At 50.7% G+C, this 21733-nt stretch overlaps 1 protein-coding gene across 5 annotated transcripts in view; it reads right to left on the bottom strand.

The window, feature by feature from the left end:
* lyst (lysosomal trafficking regulator) overlaps positions 1-21733 on the bottom strand; it is a 93810-nt gene that overhangs the window by 52155 nt on the left and 19922 nt on the right. For all 5 annotated transcript variants that reach the window (XM_084460122.1, XM_084460123.1, XM_084460125.1 and 2 more), the window contains 7 exons: positions 21039-21237; positions 15948-16038; positions 10385-12542; positions 7961-8951; positions 7491-7652; positions 4557-4716; positions 632-864 (listed from right to left, as the gene is read on the bottom strand). In XM_084460122.1, the coding sequence (XP_084316248.1) occupies positions 632-864; positions 4557-4716; positions 7491-7652; positions 7961-8951; positions 10385-12542; positions 15948-16038; positions 21039-21237 (3994 nt within the window). The remainder of the gene's footprint in view (positions 1-631; positions 865-4556; positions 4717-7490; positions 7653-7960; positions 8952-10384; positions 12543-15947; positions 16039-21038; positions 21238-21733) is intronic.

Raw genomic sequence — 21733 nt, 5'->3', positions numbered from 1 at the left:
CAGAGGTCAGTAACGTCCAGTAGTGGTACTCATGCACTTTGGCCTCAGCACTAGATTATGCTCTTGGTCACTTGCTTCAGAAAGGAGATGCACTTGTGCTTCAGAAAGGAGATGCACTTGTGAGTTCTGGCGAGTAGTAGTACACAGATTACCCATGCTAAATGCAATTATTGTAAGTTTGCTTTGGATAAAAGCATCTGCTGAATGACTGAACAGTAATGTACTGTACTGTAATGTAATGTCATGGACGTATTGCGTCATTGAGGGGAAATGCGGAGGACAGTTCCACTGTGTGCTGAGCGGGGGTGGGGGGTGGTAGAGAGATAGGTGATGGATAGAAAGGCAGGTGGAAATACCATCAGTACCGGCACCAATGTTTCGTAGTGGTTGTTGTGGCGACAAATTAAACTGACCGTCCAGACCATCTTTAGTGGTGTTCTACTGTGCTGTGTGCTGTACTTGTGTTCTACTGTGTGTTCTAAAGTGTGTTCTACAGTGTAGCAGTGTTCGACTGTGCAGCAGTGTTCTGTGTTCTGTGTAGCAGTGGGATATCTCAGCGGAGGGATATCTCAGCGGAGGGATATCTCAGCGGAGGGATATCTCGTAGACGGGGGGGGGCATTTGAGCTGACCTGGTCGTAGAGGAGCGCTGCGTTGCGTGGGTTGGCGCGCACCGCCCCCAGCAGGCTGTGGAAGACGTGGCAGAGCACCTCCATGTCCGGGGCGCCGGCGGCCAGTAGCTGCAGCTCCATGGTGCAGATCTCCGGGAAGAGCAGCACGCCGCCTTGGGCCAGGCCCTCCGGAGACGTGGCGGCGCCCAACCCGAACCCGCACTCCCCCAGCCCAGCACCCTCCACCTTCACTCCTGAGAGAGGACAACACAGACGCTGGGGTGAGAGGCAGGAGAGGTCAGATGCACACACAGAGACAGACATACGTACGACACACGCGCACACACACGTGCACACACACACACAGTCCACATGTGAAAACCTACAGTACATTAGTCACACACACCCGCAAACAGACACACAGGCTCCGTTCATATCCACAAACACATACTGTACTAATGAAAGGCAGACTCCTGCTACACTGGCATCCCCTTGCTTCTGGCTCAGACTGGCTTCAGCCTCCCGCGTCCGAGACAGGCTGGGGAAAAAAACGACTTATCCCTCAGACCCGTGCTCCGGCTCAGAGCAGCAGCCTGGGACTCTCCTCATGATTTACACAAGAGCTGCCCAACAGCTACTCGTCATCTCTCTCTCTCTCTCTCTCTTTCCCTACGGCTCCTTCTTTCACGCACAAACACTGACAAAAACACACATTCTGCAAACAAACTGTAGGCGGAGCATTGGAAACCCCCCCCCCCCCAAAAAGGAGGAAATTGATCAACACACCAAAAAAATCTTGAACCTTAAGCTGTAATTGTGTGCCTTTGCTTGTAGATGCCACAGCTGTTCTCTAGAAAACGGGTTGTTTTTGCCCCCGTCTCAACTAAATAAATTAATTTGAATTTGGGGGACTAAATTGAATTTGCTGGGCACAGGTCAGTGAACATGATCGCTAAGAGAATCAATAGCATCATGAAGTGAAATCTGAACACAGCAGAAATCTCTCCATATGCACTCCCCGTCTACAGAATAATACTCTTTAATACACGCTACAGAATAATACTCTATAATAAACGCTACAGAATAATACTCTATAATACATGCTACAGAATAATACTCACTAGGACTTGCTACAAATGGCACCAGAACACCATAAATCTGCTGAATGCACTTCAGTCCACTGGACAAACAGAGTCTTATTAGGCTAATGAAGTGAATGACTCTCTACTAAAGGTCAAATGAGCCAAATAAAGAGCCTCTCCCACTTCAAATCAAATCCTTGTTAACGGCACATTGAGGATGCTAAAATTAATACATAACAGAGGAGGGAGAGAGGGGAGGGGAGGGAGAGAGGAGAGAAGGGAGGGGGATGGGAGGAAGAGAGAGGGGAGGGGAGAGAGAGAGGAGAGAGAGAGGGGAGGGGAGGGAGAGAGGAGAGAGAGGGGAGGGGAGGGAGAGAGGAGAGAGAGAGGAGGGGAGGGAGAGAGGAGAGGGGAGGGAGAGAGGAGAGAGAGGGGAGGGGAGGGAGAGAGGAGAGAAGGGAGGGGGATGGGAGGAAGAGAGAGGGGAGGGGAGAGAGAGAGGAGAGAGAGAGGAGGGGAGGGAGAGAGAGAGGAGAGGGGAGGGAGAGAGGAGAGAGAGGGGAGGGGAGGGAGAGAGGAGAGAGAGGGGAGGGGAGGGAGAGAGGAGAGAGAGAGGAGGGGAGGGAGAGAGAGGGGAGCGGAGGGAGAGAGGAGAGAGAGGGGAGGGGAGGGAGAGAGGAGAGAGAGGGGAGGGGAGGGAGAGAGGAGAGAGAGGGGAGGGGAGGGAGAGAGGAGAGAGAGAGGAGGGGAGGGAGAGAGGAGAGGGGAGGGAGAGAGGAGAGAGAGGGGAGGGGAGGGAGAGAGGAGAGAGGGGAGGGGAGGGAGAGAGAGGGGAGCGGAGGGAGAGAGGAGAGAGAGGGGAGGGGAGGGAGGTCGGAGAGAAGGGAGAGGGATGGGAGGTTGGAGAGAGAGAGGGGAGGAAGGGGAGAGAGGAGAGGGAGGAAGACACCCCAACAAACAACCTTGAGCGTCTGACTGGCTATTAACTAAAACATATACTGCCTAAGACACGCTAGCTATGGCTCATGGCTCATAGACACACATAACATCACACAGTATACAGTATGGTTCATTTATACTGGGTTGTGTGTCTATGAGATAGATTGTCTTATACAGTATAGACTTAAGGGTTTGCAGATCTCCATACAATCATAGTTACAGCCATAATCTCTCTCATTTTAAAACACATTTGAGCTGAAAGAACAAGAAAAAAGGAGAAACACAATTATTGTGTGTATGCTTCAGTGCGTGTGCGTGTACCGCTGTGTACGTGTGTGTGTGTGCGTGTGTGCATGCGTGTGTGACTGTAAAATACTATATTGAGTCACAAGGTTCTGCTCATGAGGCAGCACCTTACATAACGCTAAGCGGAGAACAATGACCGCATTCTGAGAGGATGGAGCCATAAAAAATACGCATGCAGGTCTCTGGACCCCGCCCCACACACGCACACAACACACAACACACAGACACACACACAGCACACACAGCTCACACAGCACACACAGCACACACAGCACCCACAGCACACACACACGCACGCACGCGAGACAGAGAGGGGAGAGAGACGTGAGTCAGAGTCCCTGTAACAGAGAGCGAGCGAGTCATCCCGTCTCCCGCCTCGCGGCGCCGCCCGCCGCTGACACTGTCCACACGTCGGGAGGGGGTCCAACAAACACTTAACACACCGCCAACGCGCCCGCTGTCCCCTCCTCCAGAGGCGCGGCCGTCTGCAGGGAGCGGCGTCTTGCGGCCCCGAGCGAGCGCGGGGAGGGAGACGGTGTGGCATGGCTGCTTCATGCCTCATGACTGATCATCTACCCGTTCTGTGTTTCCCACGGACGGCCCACACTGGTCTGGTCCCTCTGCTCTCCAGAGGGCTTTAAGACAAACACACCCTCCTGACCCCTCTATCCGAGCAGATCAAATACATCCATCATCAGCAGATACGCTAACCTCAACCCTAACCCCAAACCTACCCCCCCCCCCCTCCCCCAAGGACAGAGCACACACAGCGAGCAACCTTATAAATAGTTTTCGGCGGGGGGGACAGTAAACTGCCCCTGGCTTTAGGGGCTGTGGGAACAGAGGGATATGTCTATAGAGAGGGTTATAGAGAGAGCTTATGGTTTAGTTACTGCAGCTTGTGGTTTAGTTATTGCAGCGCAAGCTTAATGTGTACAATTAGTGGACTAACTCAGTTAACTTCTCTCATTTAGGGATGTGATGCCGGTGAGAGGAGCCTTTGCCAGGGATTTTTGGGCCCCGTGAAAAAAAGATACTCCACTGGGCCCCTTCTAATATATACTGATTAGTGGCGGCTGGTTTTCCTGGCTTCATCCAGGCCACCTGGCCCAACCAGTCTAGGCCAGCTTCAATTGAACCTGTGATGTCCCAGGCAACGGCTACCTTTCACTGACCCCGTCAGTCTCCAGTCTGCCGTTACCTAACACAGGTCACCCAGCGGGGACAGCTGGCTTCAGTTGTTTCTGTCCCATAGCAACATCCATACAAAGGATAGCATTGTCAACCCGGGGCTGTTTCAAGAGGTATGAACATGAAATTTCCCAGAATATGACTGTCCCTAATATCCCCGACACAAGGGTGTGTGTGTGTCTGTGAGAGAGAGAGACAGAGTGAGGAAAGGAGAGAGAGAAGGAGAGAGAGAGAGAGAAAGAAAGAGAGTGTGTGTGTGTGTGTGTTGTGCTTGAAGCCTTGGCTACATACTCCCAATCGGACAGCTGCGGACTGCAGTAGTTCTGTTTATGCTACTTTCTGGGAGTCACCCCGAACACCCTCTCTAATGATGAGATCTACAGCACAGGAAGCCATAACTGGGGCTTTGGTGTCGGCGTCGTACGCACCTTCTTCCTGTTTGGCCGTGTCTTCAGGGTTGCTCTCGCTGTCAGCGTCGTAGCCCTCCTCCTCCCCGCCAGGGGGTCGGGCGCCACAGCCCTGCGCCTCGTCCGCCTCCTCAGACAGGTCCCCCGCTGGGGCCACACTCTCCACTCCTGCCTGCAGCTTCTAACACACACACACACACACACACACGCACACACACACACACACGCACACACACGCACACACACACAGTGAACACACGAGCGCACACATGAGCGCACACACAAGAGGAGGGGGAGGTAAAGGAAGTCAAAGAACAGACAGACAGACACACACACACACACACACACACACACTAAGTCCCGATAAAAGAAAGACTCAACCCAATGCCATCCCCTGCATACAGTATTAGCACAGCTCTTTGCCGCAGTTTAGAACATGACCAACTATCCAAGACATCCATTTCATTCTCTCTCTTTAGTTTCATTTCATATTGCAATCAAAACAGAGACAGCTATTTGTCTTACCCATCTTCTAGTCGTAGCTTTCCTTGCAGAAAAATGTACTTCCTTCAGAGTAACTGTGAACGACTATCGCTACGGTACAGTTCATGGGCATGCCAAGCAACAAGCCAACTGTCTTTGCAGTGGAAAAAATGTTTTAAAGACAGAACAAATGAAAAAATATTTTTGGTCATGAGACCAATATCAGCTGACCATGAATTCATGTCCACAAATGTTCCTTGAGGTTTAGTGAGTCAGTCACCTGTGCGCGCATGCGCGTGCATGCGCACACACACAATTCCCCCTAAGGCCTACAAACATCACAGAGGTATCGAACTGGTTTTTCCAAGAAACCTGAAGAGCCCTCAAGCACTCATAACTGCAAAAGCACCAAGAAAGTAAAAGAATTGAGAAACACCCGATCTCCGTCGTGATCGGGGGTCATTACAGCGTAAATCCGTTACATAAACATATAAATCCTAGAACACGCTTAATCAGACAGGCATGTTAAGACTGGGAGAACACATCTTACTGCTGTGAGAGCCTGAACACAGAGAGGCTGGCTATGCCAATGCCAGGGAGTCTCAGGACTGTAACGCAGAGCAAGTTATCATCCCTTCAGATCACTGGGACAGTCCTTAAGGCTTGGTTTCCCAGCATAGCCAATAATTTAGCCTGCTCTGGGAAGGGCTTTTTTTGTGCGTTGGCTGTAAATCAGCGCAGCTAGAAGAGCCAATGTCGGGTTGTAAGTATGTCCTGGCCACGTATGTCCTGGCGTTGTTGACCTGCAGTTCTGTCACTACCCAGAACATCAAAACGAAAGACTATGACACCATTGGTTTTCTAGAGCTCCGGTGGCCTAGTGGTTAAGGAGCTAGTCTGCCATGCTGAAACTGCGAGTTCAAGACCCAGAAAAACAAGTGGGTTCAAAACTGGTGTTGTGGACAGTTTTTTGTCACTGGATGTTATAGAATTCATAGACATACACACTAGACGCCGCATAGATGTTGAATTGATTGCTGCCGGACAAAAAATGCGAGTAAACTAGTGATGGGTCAGTCGCGAACGATACGGCTCTATGTGCCGGCTCTTTTAAGTGAACGATGATAAATACATAGTTGTTAGCTGATAGATACAACTAAAACTGTTGGATGCTGCTGTTTTGCACTTTGTAATTTTTATATATTTTTTATTTATTATTTATGTTATTTGACTGTTATGGATAGTTCAAAGACAAAAATATTTGTTTCTACTTATCTTCTAGAGTTATCTCTTGATGCAGGGTTACTTTTACTGACTGAAACTGCTGAGGAGAGCGGTTGTCACGTGACAGCGGTACCGGACCAATATGGCGGCCGTATTTTGCGGCGCTCAATCCATTACGAGTCATCTCGTGTTCATATCTATGATAGAATCTATGTAAAAATACGTTACCTGTTGGTTGTTTGTCAATTATTGAATTTATGTGCAGTAATTGAACATTTGAAATACTCCTGTTTTGAAATTATACCTACAATATGGGTCTCACTAATTACCCATTATATATAGACCCTTTTACTATTGGTAAACAATTAAGTGTGCGCATTTTGGCAACAAAAGAATGAACTACAGATGCCACCAGGTCCAGATCAATCAAATACATCTATTGACCGGTGTCATTATAGCGATGCGTGCGCAATGTTGAAACAGGATGATGACGTTGCACAGATTATGTTATAGACAGTGTGCGCATTTTGGCAACAAAAGAATGAACTACAGATGCCACCAGGTCCATCAGTCAAATGCATCGATTCTATTGACCTGGAATATGTAGAGAGTGGGTCGTATGCCCACCTCCCTTGTTCTCTGTAAAGCGCATTGTGTTGCCTCTGGGTATGAAATGCGCTATACAAATAAAGCTTTGATTGATTGATTGATTGACCTGGTGGTGCTATGTCAGTTATTGAATTCATGTGGTTGAGCCATCGCCCATAAATAAACGAGCGTGGGTCATATTTGTTTAGACCCTTTTACAGCCTACGTCAGCCCAAATATGTGCGCGCAATCTTGAAAGGACTCCGGTGGCCTAGTGGTTAAGGAGTTAGTTTGTTATTGCGCTAAACCATCTCCCTGACACAATACAAACCACAAAAAAAGCACTTCACACTGCTGTTCTAGGGCCTTATTTGCACACAATTTGCACAAGTTATCTTTTAAAAGTTTATCTTTACAGTATCTTATATTGTATAGATGGGTAATTTGATAGTGTAATTTGTAAATTGTGTATGTGTGACCCATCTGTAATTCAGCAGATCACAGAGCTGGCAGCAACATTTCACTGTGATTGTACACTGTACGTTTACATGTGACAAATAAAGATCTGAATCTGAAGTTAACTGCTTTATGTCCACCCCCCCCAAACACACACATATACTGTACACAAGCCATGTCTTTCTTCTCCTGGGGAAGGCTCACCCTCTCTGGCTTCTCCTCAGGGCGGTCGGGGCTGGAGGACACCTCAGCCAGGGCCACCCTCAGAAGGGAGTCGAACAGCGGCACGGCCAGGTCAGAGTTCACCACGCCCGAGCGAGAGAGCTGGTCCCTCACCTCACACAGAGTCTCCTCCACTGACTGTAGCTGCGAGAGAGGAGAAGAGGAAAAGAGAGTTTAATTGTCATATACAACCAGTACAGGTACATTGGAATCCTTGTCCTTACAGTAACGTACAGTTCCTCATTCCAGTCCTAGGTACTGTACACATGTAGACATACAGTATTAAGGTTCCCAAACTGGCACTTGGCACTGGCAGGGCCTTGATTATAAAACGTTACCAGAGGTTGACATGGGGCTTATTTCAATGATTATAGTGAGACACAATGAATTAAGTACGTGTGTGTGTGAATCTGTTTTATTTCTTTACTTTTTCCACTGGAGGGATAAAGTACCTGAAAGGAGAGTTCTGTGTCGGTCCTCTGCAGGGCAGAGTTGGCGCTGTGGAGGCAGATGGCCAGCAGGGCCTCCAGGAGACGGATGCTCTGCAGCGGCCACTCCTCCTCCAGCCTCCGGGCCGGGTCCCTCCCCCCCTTCCCCTCCGGGGGCGGTTCGGGGGAGAGAGGGTCGGCGGGAGCCTGGGCGCCGGCGGTCTCGTCCTGGCCCGGCGTGGGGCTGGGGCCGGGGTCGGGCGGTGCGTGGGAGGCCGGGGGTGCGGGAGAGTCGGGGTTGGACGGGCTGACCTTGCCCTTTCCCTCCCTCTTCTTCTTGGCCTTGCCGTCTTTGGTCTTGGAGGTGAGTTTCTGGATCACCATGGCGATGAGGCGGGAGCACACGTCCAGACCGCCCAGCCTAAAGAACTGCCTCTGGAACACGGGGCTGGCCAGGTAGATCCAGCGGCACACGGACCACACGTCCGCCGCCCGGCGCACCTGCTCCTTGGAGGGCAGCGCCACGCTGTCCGGGGACAGGCAGGGCAGGCGGCCGCCCAGGGGCTCGCTGGCTGTGCTGTCGTAGCCCGACGTGTCCTCCGAGTCGTTGGCCGAGTCGCGGTCCGAGTCGGCCTCCTTGCTGACGCACAGGAAGGCCACGCACAGGAAGAGGTTGATGGTGTTGAGGTGGGTCTCCCCCCGGCCGCGCCCGGCCCCGCCCCCGGCGCCGCTGCGGCTCCGCCTGCGCGGGCACGCCTCCTTCAGGCCCTCGTAGAACTTGCTGAGGGTCTGTGGGGCCTCGCCGGCGCCCCGGGACCCCGGCTCCTCGGCTGGGACGCCATCATGGGCCTCGGCGTTGTCCAGCTCCTGGAGGGCCCCGCCGGCCTGCTGGTGCCCCACGCCCAGGATCAGGGTCTCGAACACCTTCAGGGCCCCGGAGCGCGTCTGGTCCAGGTACACCAGCTCCGTCACCTGGTTCAGCCCGTTACAGCTGAGGAACAGCTCCCGGATCACCCTGCACATAAAACAGCCGTTGTATATATATACAGTTCACACACACACACACACACACACACACACACACACACACACACACACACACACACACACACACACACACACACACACACACACACACACACACACACACACACACACACACACACACACACAAACACACACATACACACACACACAAACACACACACACACACACTAGTAGTGATGCAGTTGTGAATAATGGAACGTCTCTGGTGGGGGCTTGGGTTTAAACCACTTCAGAAGGATATTATGTAAGCTGTGAGCCACCGGGGTTAGGGGATATAGGGAATATCTAACACACGGGGGGCGCTACACTCTCTCAATATTACAAAGCCATTATCAGCTAGAGAGCAACAAATGAAACATGATTCAACTTTCATCTGGTACACAAGCAAATCAAGGGCCTTCTACATGAATACGAGAGCACAAGCCAAAGATAATACAAATGAAGGATAAAGGAGAGTTAATGTGGCTGGCTGAGTGTTGGCTGGCCAGTGGCCGGGATGGTGTTGTGTGTGCAACATGCAGACTGTACAAGCACTGGGAGGGAGTGTGAGCTCAGTCATTAACTGGGTGATTGAACCAAGCTGGATATGAATAGCAAATGACGTACAGTCAGGAATATAGCGACATCTTCCTGGAGAGAGAAGAGGGAGCGAATGTCAGTTATAGTTTGGTGGCCTGAATCCCCCTTTCACAGGGTCACAAGGAATTCACAAGCAGAAGTACAGAGCAGTACCAGTGATTGTGACCGATAAGAGGAAGCAGATTCTGAGAACGACGGCACGGAACTATTAAAACTCAGGCAGCCTCATACGAGACTTGAAAAGACTGCGAAACCCTGCAGTTAGCAGCAGCGTGAAATATGCCGTCCTTGTAAAAAGAGGAAGCCAACGCCGTCTCAAAACTACATGAGTCATATGAAGCATGTCTCATGGCTCAATAAACCCACGAGTTAACTCTTAAAACAGGCCAAGACCGAATTAATATTCCATGAGTTCTCCTTAATGCGCCAGGTACCGTAACTGCAAGTCCTGTTGAATTTATAATGGCCGGTCTACCTGCCCCAGCTACAGACTCTATATCTGGAGTCCGTGCGCACGCCACGGTCAGTCAATAAACCTGCCGTCTAGCCTGCGCAGCGAAGCAGACGTAAATAATTGAACATCTTAAATTAGCAATGACTCAAAGAGACACGGATCCGATGACAAACAACGTCAGCATGGATTAGCCAGTGGGACATCGAGCTGGCCGCGGGTTCGAGCGCTGGTTTATGACGCAGAGAGAACATAAACAAGGGGGGGGGGGGCCGAGAACGAGGGGGCCGAGAACGAGCAAACCAGTGATCGACAGAAGCGGGAGGAGGACAGATGAAGGGGGGGGGGTTAAAGCGCCTCTCGGCCTCACCTGGACTTGAGCAGGGCGGGCAGCGTCTGCAGGTAGATCAGCAGCACCTCCACGGGCAGGCAGCGGGTGTGGTAGCTGCAAACCTGGCCGCACGCGGCCGACACGCCCAGCTGCTGCGCGTGGCGCGCCAGCTCCACCCCTCTCTGCAGCACCGGGCCAAAGACGTGCGTGTAGAGCTGCCACTGGACGACGGCGTTGCCCCGCAGCGTCAGGTGGCACACATGGCCGGCGATCTGCTGGCTCAGCTGGCGGTCCTCGCCGAACGCCAGCTCCTGGTAGGCCTCCAGGGCGTCCCACTTCCAGAGGACGTCCTCGGCGCACCCGCCGCTGGGCAGGATGCCCTGGGGGCGATAGGACAGGCTGGGGGAGGCCGCCCCACCCCCGCCGGTGCTGTGACGCAGCGCCTCCTCCAGCCGCGGCAGCTGGCTGCTGTCCGGGGTGCAGACGTTGCACGAGGCCAGCTTGGCCCTCGCCGAGGGCTGGCCGCCGCCAAGCTGGTCCAGGATCAGCCGGCTCAGGACGCTCAGCACGTGGGGCTGGTAGCTGCGCAGACCCGGGGCCTGGAAGGCGTGCAGCAGGGGGCCGACCACCGAGCGGGGGTCCATGCAGCAGCAGATGCCCGTGGCCTGCACGCCGGCCAGCACCTGCACCGCTGCGGCCCCGCCGGGAGAGAGGCGCCGCAGCAGCCGCAGGCACTGGTGGGCGCAGGCGGCCAGGCAGCAGCAGCGCTCCGGGTAGCGCACCACCTCCCCCTCCTCCTCCTCGCCGCCGCCCTCCTCCTCGAACGGGTTCCGCCGGGCGGCCTGCTTGAAGGCGGAGACGGGCAGGCCCGAGAGGTCGCGGTGATGGTGGAGGAAGTGGGAGTACTCGCAGCGGCGGTGGCGGCGGCGGGCGCACACCGACTGGTGCAGCTGCTCCGACTTGGCCTTCTTGACGGCGCCGACGATCCTCAGGACGCCGGCGATGAGGCCCTTCAGCCTCTCGGCGGCCTCGCCCCCGACCTCGGAGTCCCGGGCGGCGCCCAGCCCCTCCAGGCGGAGGGCGGCGGCCTCGAACAGCTCCAGGCCGCGGTGCTGCACAAACTCGTGCACCAGCTCCAGCGCCTGGCCGAAGAAGAAGGGGTTGGGGGCGGAGGCCTGCAGGCTACCCAGCAGCACCTGCAACACGCCCTCCAGCAGCTCGGGCAGCAGCAGGGCCCGGTGGCGGTAGCGGGAGAAGGAGAAGTCGTCCTGCACCTCGCGCAGCGTCTTCTTGGGCCGCGGCGCGAAGGGGTCGGCCTGCCTCTCCAGGCAGCCGCGGATGCGCAGCGTGGCGCGGAGCAGGTCGGTCAGGCCGCGCCGCAGGCTGTCCGGCAGGGCCTCGCCCCGGCCCGCGTCCACCCACATCAGGTGCAGGATGGTGCGCAGGAGCATCCTCTGGACCAGGGCCACGGGCTCTTCTGTCCAGCCGCTGGCAAGCTCCTCCACCCCCGTGCCCCCCCCGCCTCCTCCTCCTCCTCCTCCTCCCCCCCCGGGGCCGCAGCAGTCCCCGAACTCGGTCAGGATCTCGGTGAGGGTGGGCACCACGCTGACTGCCAGGCCCGGGTTGTGGTTGACGCTCATGTCGAACTTGCAGACCTTCTCCAGCAGGGAGAGCAGCACGTGGCAGAGGTCGAAGGGCGAGTTTTCCATGCGGTTGAAGATGGACACGGCGGCCGGGTCGGTCAGCGTCTCGGCGTCCAGCGCCTGGGCCCCCGGCGCCCGCGGGTGAGGGTAGGGGGCGCTCATGACACCGTCCGGGGCGGCGGGAGGGAGGGGCGGCTGGGGCTGGGGCGGATCCGAGCGATGGTGCTGGCAGCTGACGCGGATGGCGGCGGCGTGAGTCCTCCGGTTGCGCACCACCCCTACCTCCCGGCCTTGGCTGCCGGCAGCAGCGGCGGCGGCGTTGTCCTCAGGGTTGGCGTCCGAGTCGGAGGTGGAGAGCTGGGACTTGCGCGCATCCCTCACGGAGTAGCGCTGGGAGGTCCTGCGCGAGCGCCGCTGCTTCCAGGTGCCGCCGTGCGACCTCTTCCCGGGGTTCTGCGCGTCCGCACCCCCCGCCTTGTCGTGTCCCCCCCTGAGCGGGCCGGCTCTCACCTCCCGGCTCAGGAACACCTCCAGCAGCGACGGCAGGGTGAAACCTGCCGACACACACACACGCACACACGCACACACACACACACAGTCGGCATTACGACAACTGAGGGAGCGGTTTCGCTATTGCAGCAGAGCGATGAGCAGACTCTCCAAAACATACCTCAGATAATAGAAGCACCTCAAAACCAACAGTGCCCTGATGAAGGCCCTGCGTGGCCGAACCATGTTGGTCTATCTGTTGAACTAGCCATAAATTAAAGGCTTTTTCATTTCTAAGAAGAGTTGCTTTGGACTTGCATTGGACCGTTCCAACAGTGTCCAAAGAGCACCTTCATACATTGGAACTTTTACAAAATCTACAGAGTGCCGTAGCCCTCTCCTTTTCCTTCTGTTTTAGAATCAATACATATCCTTGATACTGTAATATGTCAGGTATCACTAGGGATGGGTATCGTTAGGATTGTATCGATCCCGGTATCGATATTGCTTATTGATACTTATCGATACTCTTATTGATACTACTCTTCCACTGAGGGACTCATTCACTGCCTGGGTTGATGCTTCTGTCTCAGTTGGCCTTCATTTACATAGTGGACTGTCACTGTAACATAGTGATCCTGTGTGATACTTGCAGCCATTGCTGGTTATGGCTCCTTTTTACACATTGTCAAGCTCAGCTATGATGTTACCCTTTTTAACTGCATTCTAAGCAGGTATGAGGGTGTCTGATAATGTGCCTCTGGAAGGGGGGTGGGAACTGGGGTTAAGGGCTGTGGTCATCTCCCATCCCCACAGCAGGAGTGCCCAATACGTCGATCGTGATCGACCAGTACAGTAGGTCACAGAGGCTATGCTGGTATCTCCAGCCAATCAAAAGCAGATAAGCCATAAAAAAGGTGACTTTATGACGCGTTGAAGTTGTGTGTGCAGAGACAAGCAGTCACGTCACCTCTCTTGTTGTCCAAATAAGCAACTTTTTCATCCTGCTACTTTGTAGATTACAGGTGTGACCTGCAGTTCAGCTGAGCATTTTAATGATTTAATCATGTGTGGGCTGATTTCATAATTTTTTAGGCTTGTATGTGTAGCTGATAGTAGCCTAGAAAAATCAATCAAAAACTCAACAAAAGTCAGGATTAAGCAACCCTGGCTGATCTATTCAGTGCAGGTCATCAGAGTGTATTGTGCTGTGTGATTGAGACATTCAAGTAGGTTAAAGACACTCTGTTCTGACCACTAAGTTGACTGTTACCTGTTAAGATTGTGCAAGGCAAATATACAACAAAGTTAACATTTAACTTCCAGTGTGAAGTAATTGGTAGCTTGTTTAATAATTAATAATGAATAATAATTGATTTTGAAACAGTAGCTGTATGTTGTTGTTTCGGTTGTATGTTATTTTTTAATGGGTTTTCCTAGTCAATGTTGCCTAGTCAATGTTAAGTGACAGAAGGGCGGGGGTTCCGGGGGTGTGAGGTGGGGGCCCGCCAGTGGGGGCGGGGTTTGGGTGGTAGATCTTGTTGAGCTGGTCATTTTAAAAGTAGCTCACAAGCCCAAAAAGTGTGGGCACCCCTGCCATACAGTAACAGTTGACAGTAACTGTTAACAGTAACAGTTACTAACATTAGAAGTCATAGACTAGACTGTGGTTACATTACTTATAGCAACCGAATATTTTCATTTCATCATCTCTCACCCGCTAATCGTGATGCTAATTTACGCAATGTTAAACTCCATTGACTTATCTTAAAAATGTTAGCGATCTCAAACTATGGGATTGTTGGCATACATTTTTTTGGGGGGACGGGGGGTCTTTCAGGAGGTCCCGTGGGGGGGGGGGCGCCCCTCCAAGGCAATAATAGGGGAAACACTGTACAGACTTATTTATAACAATGATGATGCATTAAGCACCGTCGGTAGATTTGGTGAAGTACGGTTTTGCCCTGTCCGCCACTATGCCTACTTCCTCGAGAGACAAACAATAACAATGAAATGTCATCGCCTGTCACCAGCAGCTTGGTCACTCATGATTAGGGGACGGATGCCAGCTGTTGGCTGATTTATGAAACGAATGCGGCTCCATGATTCTATGAAACGAATGTGTTTAATACCGATAGCAGCACCGTTCGTCCATGAGCTTATCAATATTTCGGTAGTGACCCAATGACCAAAAAATACCGGTTCCCGATACCCATACTAGGTATCACACCATGGCTTCATTTTCATAACCTGAAAAGATACAGCATGTAAGGAGATAACAGTTATATAGCCCGGTAGTCTGAGTATTACAGTCCACTCTGCTCTGATTTGATCAATTACGCTAGTGAACAGTGGATTTTCCCAGAAGCTTGGCGGGTTTGCTGGTTCTATGTTTTCAATCAGGCCCTGGATAATGACTGAGACCCCAGGGGATTGGACACTACAGATAATCAGCACCTACAGTATCAATCAGGCCTTGAAGCCATCACAGGAAAATGGCTCTGTTTGACCCCAGCTACTCACCTCTCCCTGGCGTTAGAGATATTAAACCAAGGGAAATATTGCTTTATCATTAGACTAAAATTAAAGTGTGATGGCAAGGAGCCATATTAACAGAGATACCCTGTCACTAGTATTGTATTTCGAGACCACAACTGCCAAATGAAAAGGTCTGTAATTATCATAAACTTCATTTACACTGGAGCTGCTAACCCAAGCCAGTTAGAACTGATTGAGGGCTCATATACAGGAACTAATCAGGAAAATATTTATGAGGTCCATGTTAGAAAGGATTGTCATGTCTACACTAAATACCAGTGTCATCCCAGGGTCATCGGTTACAGTATCTACCCCTCTCTTGTGTAACTGTTTTTGTTTTTAAGAACGGTTATACCGTTTAACTAGGCTTAGATTGATGCTTATAATAGACTGATTAACAATTCTACATTCAACAACTCCATTTAAAACAGGGCACACTGTAAACGGTGTGGATCAAGTTTCCACAATGAATAAAAGATTAAGAATATCATATCAAGAAGAATAAGTAATCTGATAAGTCTGTCACACTCTTCACAGTTAAAAGCCATCAAACAAAGACTGAAGTAGTCTTAACATTTCCCTGTCTACTTTATCAAAGGTGTTTTTTTAAATTATTGTTATTCCACAACACACCGTAAAGTGACATTAGCCAACCATAAAACATTGAGGAAAAAAATACACCTATACGTGTGCCTCACAACTGCAGCGCGACCCTTACAAAATATATGAATGCCCCAAACAAATAAATGCACTCGTTAGCTGAGTATACTGAGTCAGTGTTAAGGTGTTGTGTTATTGTTAACTCATAAGGTGTTGTAGCGCTATTGCAGCAAATGTAAGGTGGGGCTGCCTGCAATGGCAGATTACAGGTGCGTGTTTGTGTGTGTGTGTTTGTGTGTATGTGTGTGTGTGTGTGCTGATTGAACACCCACCTGGAGCCTTCTCCTCCTGGACAGGGATCTTCCAGACCAGTGGTAGCAGGGACAGCAGCAGGGTGAGCAGTTCTTCCCTGCAGGTCAGCTCCTATGAGTGGGACCAAGCACACGCTCAGTTATCTACAACGTTCTTCCCTCCTCTCCCTCTCCCTCTCTCCCCCCTCTCCCTCTCCCTCTCTCCCACCAATTCCGGTTCACGCCTTCTGACTGTGAGGTCACACCGCGACGCTACCACCCAGAGACGCTCGGTTCAAAAAGAGAATGTTCTCTCAAAAACGCCTCTCTCGCTGCCTCTCCCCACTTCCTTACGGACGTCCGCCCAGAAACGCCTGGACTGAGATGAAGACATTCAACCCTGAGCAGACTTTGAGAACAAAACCTGAGCAGAGTTTGATTGAGCTGAAGGTGATATAAGAATGGGAACTACAAGTAAAAATTCCCAGACCAATACAGCGATATTAAACGGGCGTTTGAGGTCAATCTTGTGAGACAGTGAGTATCCATTGCCTATTCAATCTGAAGACTTAAAACTAAACTATCTACGGATATGTGCTGTGGCGGGGGGGAACTTCTCCTCTATTAACCCTGTTAGATAATGTGAATCAGTGTTCAGTCAGCAGTGTGGGCAATGTGGCGTCTGCTTGACAGCCTGTCCCTAAATAGCAGGTCCGCTTTGACCCTCTGCAGTCCAGGGCATTCCCCATGCCGGAGTGAAAATGCACTCCCTTCACGTGTGAATTAAAAGCAAACAAGGCCGTGGTGCTCTGGACCAGACCTTAGGTGACCAGAGGGGCTCCTCTACGGAACACATGTCCACACACCTCCGGCCCAGAGGGTGATGGGTTTAAATCCCCATGAAATCCCATGGAAAAAACGACAGAGAAAGGTAGGTGGGCTGAGGTAAGACCATACACCTGATGCATACAGTATAATCCTAGGGTTTCTGCCAGTGTGTTGCAAGGTGGGCGCGGGCTGGCCCCCCTAAGTTGGCCCCCCTAAGTTGACCCCCCCCCCCACTGGGCCGAAGTATCGGGAGAAAATTTGTCTTTTCAAAGATTTTTGAAGATCAAGAGGAGAGGATAGGGCTCCATCTTATCTCTTTAGAAACTAACATTAGCAATGTTATTTCGCGCTATGGACACTTCATATCCAGGTCAATTCACACACCAGTGAGTAAAGTTTCTAAAGGAGAAACCTTGCACTTAGCTGATAATGTCAGCATAATGATTACAACAACAAACTCCGGGTACTGTACGGATTCAGGATTATCATTCGCCAAAGGGTAAAAAAGTCCTGCAACTACACGTGAGTATCGCACAGTAATGATACGGTGCCCGAACATTTGGAAAATCCATCTACAGTAGCTACATCTTACTTGGATGGGATTCCCTTTCGCTTAACACCATACATTTATGTTAATTTATCATCATAAGTGTCCAATAATGTTTGATAACAACAGTTTGGTGATGCGAGTTAATTCTGGAACCAGGCCAGGTCCAGGCTTATGTGCGTGGCTGGCTTGTTTCTGTTCAGGACTGGTAGGACGGAAGCTAGTCATGAAATAGCTGTGAATTGAAATGACATGAAATATTGTCTGATATTACACACACTCTCATCTGCGAACAACGGCTCACTAATACAGAGCTGAGAGTGCTTATACACACTCGCACACACTAACACACGCACACACACAAACATCAGCCATTGCTGCCGTGGCGGGGGTGTGTGTGTGTATATGTGTGCTTCTGTGTGCATTTTGGTGTGCTGGAACTACTGCCTCTTGTGGTGCCAACAGAGAAATGCAGGTCAACATTCAACGGAGGGAGGGAGTGATAACCGGACAATCACTATCCTAGGTGCACTGGCTTACCGCCACGCACAAAAAAGGGCCTCATGTAAGCTAGGGGTAGTGGTAGGGCAGGGGTAGGGGTCAAAATGTACTGCATTATACCCGATGCATGTAATGCCATGGAAAAATCCAGCAAGCGCCTGAAGCAAGGAGAAAGCATAAAAGGACATTGCCGTCCGATGCTAGGAGCTCGGGTAATACGCAGGGTGCAACGTCTCAGCTTACTAACGTGACAGGCAGGGGGAGACACGACTCCATCAGCTCTTTCCTCAACTCCCCTACTAAGAGGGATGGGGGCATCACATTCTCCTACATACAATATATACAGCAGGTAATCATACATACTACTACTGTACTCAACACTGCTAGTCATCAGGACAGTCACTAGGCTACTAAAGCCTAGTTTATACTGTATAAGACAAGCTATCGATCATGGGTCATACAGTAGACACACATAACATAACACTATCAATAATTTAGCTAACACTGTATCAATAATTTAGATAACTTAACTGTGTTGTGTTGTGTCTCTGAGAGGACCCCAAGAAGAATACAGTACAAGATGACTATAGCTGCTGCAATGCGGTAGTCGATGGAGATCCAAATAAACTAAACTACAGTATGAGCCATGGGGGCCATGAGTCATAGCTCGTCTCATACAGTATAAACTAGACTTAACTCTTGGACTGGTGTACTCAGTAGAGAGTCACCCTATGCATAATCCATCCTTGGCATTCTGTTTACAGAGCTATGTCGAGACAACAGACAGACAGGGAGCATCTGGAATTCCCTCACGGACGGAGGAGTGGCCTAATGAGCGACGCCAGTTCTGAGGACTACGCACCGCCGTGCACATGAAGACACTGAAGCCCGTCCCAAACACACAGCTGTAACCAGACTGAACAGCTGTCACTGCCAACACTTACAGCTACCACACACACTAGCATCTACACAGCTACCACACACACTAGCATCTACACAGCTACCACACACACTAGCATCTACACAGCTACCACACACACTAGCATCTACACAGCTACCACACACACTAGCATCTACACAGATACCACACACACTAGCATCTACACAGATACCACACACACTAGCATCTACCACACACAGTAGCATCTACATAGCTACCACACACACTAGCATCTACACCAAACTGAAGAGCCTCTCTGAGTCTCTGAGCGGAAGCTGACAAAATTATCCATGAAATTAATTTTAATTTTGAAGCTAAAAAACGTTTGCGAAACCACAATCTGACTAGTCACCATATGAGTATCTGGACTCCTTCCTCTCCACAGTGGCGCGCCCGGCTGGCAGGTTTAGTCACCGTCCTCGGCACCTGCCACATATTGCATGACTGTGTGTCCACTAGCTACTGTATGTAGCTGAACAGCGCCGAGTTTACAGCTGCATAGAGCGCAGTAAAGCTGGAGTTTAGAGCTGGCTAGGCTACCGATGTTTTACACCTACTGTACAGTACGTTAGCAATGAGTGTCATGATTTTGCAGACTGCAGATTAACTGGCCAAGTTAAGATAACGTTTGCCGTCTCTGCAGTTTTGCCAAAAACCGACCGTCGTCATCGTCAGAACAGCCTTTTACAGCCTGCGCTCTAGCCCAAAAAGTTCAACTTGAAGAAGTTTCCATGCCCTTGCCACAGAGCAAGCCTCCTTTCGATCGGTTCTGAGGAGCGTGTGGTTCAGAAGTTTCCCCCTTTGTAGAGAGGCTCACAAGGTTGGACGCAGTTAATGTCGTTGGGGTCTTTTAAGATTACTCTCAGTATGGCAAAGCCCTCACTCTAGAGGCTGGCAGAGCTCGGAGCTCTCACATCAATAGTAGAAGGAGATCTGAAGCAAGGAAGACGGCCTGGCTTGATGCCAAAATGCCATTTTACTTAACCAATGCTCTTGATTGAATCAATCACATGCGCACAGCGTACAAACATGGGCTTAAATCCACGGGCACATAATCAACATTGACTACTAGACTAGACTATTTATGTGAGTAAGTGATGCACACAGAAGCACACATATACACACACACACACCCCCGTCACGGCAGCAATGGCTGATGTTTGTGTGTGTGTGAGTGTGTGCGAGTGTGTATAGGCACTCTCAGCTCTGTATTAGTGAGCCGTTGTTCGAAGATGAGTGTGTTCAGATGAGTGTGTTCAGATGAGTGTGTTCAGATGAGAATGTGTTCAGATGAGTGTGTTCAGATGAGTGTGTTCAGATGAGAATGTGTTCAGATGAGAATGTGTTCAGATGAGTGTGTTCAGATGAGTGTGTTCAGAGATCTGCCTGTGTAACACTAGTACCAGTCAGAGCCCAGTCCCAATAATAAAAGGCAACAATACCGACCTCTGTAGACGAACCCAGTTTAACAGGAGGTCACTGAAACAACACACTTGCTCCTCTCGGACACAGGAACAACGTATATTTGGTAAAGAAAAGATGTCCACCAGTGCTTTACCAAACATACAGTTTAAAACATATAGGAGGAGATATCCAATTCATTGGTTTGGTAATGTATCCAATTCATTGGTTTGGTAATGTATCCAATTCATTGGTTTGGTAATGTATCCAATTCATTGATTTGGTAATTAAGTAATGTAGCATGGCAGAGAGACAGTAAAAAAGCATTAGTGAGGACAGGCTATTTTCAGATGGCATGTGCAGTGAAGCTCCACACATCAGTGATATGAAGGTGTGAGGTGGTCTGCCACTCCCAACAAAAAGGTCTACAAAAAAACATTTACATTTTAACAGCAGGACCTTTTGTAGGTATGATACCTCACAACTTCATATAACCTCACCCCAGGACTGGCAGCCCGAACCTGTCAACCAAGCAAGGCTACCTATAGTGCCAGCAGTCCATCTCATTAGTTACTGTATATTCCTGAACAGAGTAATTACATTAGTTACTGTATAGTAACATTAGGCTTTATTACTCCAGTAATAACATTATCCTGCTATGTGTAATAGACTATAGGTGTCACTCTAGAGGCGTGGATTGAACAGTACATGTCTGGGACACAGTACTAATAAGAAATCACGTCCGATGAGGTCCTGACTAATGGGAAAAACATCTACAAGAATAAAAGTCGCACACCACGTCGCACACTACTCTCGGCATTTTCTGTGACTTTTCATAACGTTACTTTCCACCAGTTATTCGGCCACAGAGCCATCGTTTTTTTTCTTAATTAACAACATAGCCGTCGAGTCTCACCTGGTCAATGATGGAGTCCAGGGTGCTGAGCAGAAGGAAGCCCCGCCCCCTGACCAGGTACTCCCCCAACGCCACCATGTGACTCTCCTCCTCATCCTCCTCCCGTGACTCCGCCCTCTGGGCCACGGCGCTGCAGAGCTGGTGAACGTCGGTCAGGAACTCCCGCGCCAGAGTGTTACTGGCCCCACTCATGTCTGAGCTGAGAGAGAGACAGACAGTGTTACTGGCCCCACTCATGTCTGAGCTGAGAGAGAGACAGACAGTGTTACTGGCCCCACTCATGTCTGAGCTGAGAGAGAGACAGACAGTGTTACTGGCCCCACTCATGTCTGAGCTGAGAGAGAGACAGACAGTGTTACTGGCCCCACTCATGTCTGAGCTGAGAGAGAGACAGACAGTGTTACTGGCCCCACTCATGTCTGAGCTGAGAGAGAGACAGACAGAGTTACTGGCCCCACTCATGTCTGAGCTGAGAGAGAGACAGACAGAGTGTTACTGGCCCCACTCATGTCTGAGCTGAGAGAGAGACAGACAGAGTGTTACTGGCCCCACTCATGTCTGAGCTGAGATAGAGAAAGACAGACAGACAGACAGACAATAATTACACTAATACTGTATGTGATGCTTTACCAAGGATCCTTTTTCAAGTAGTGTCTGACGCAGTTGCTCACTGAAACTAATGTAATCATGGACCT

This window comes from Borostomias antarcticus, assembly GCF_949987555.1.
Source record: "Borostomias antarcticus genome assembly, chromosome: 2".
NCBI classification, from domain to species: domain Eukaryota; kingdom Metazoa; phylum Chordata; class Actinopteri; order Stomiiformes; family Stomiidae; genus Borostomias; species Borostomias antarcticus.
Note: the sequence above shows the minus strand (reverse complement) of the source record. Positions and strands in the feature narration are given on the sequence as shown.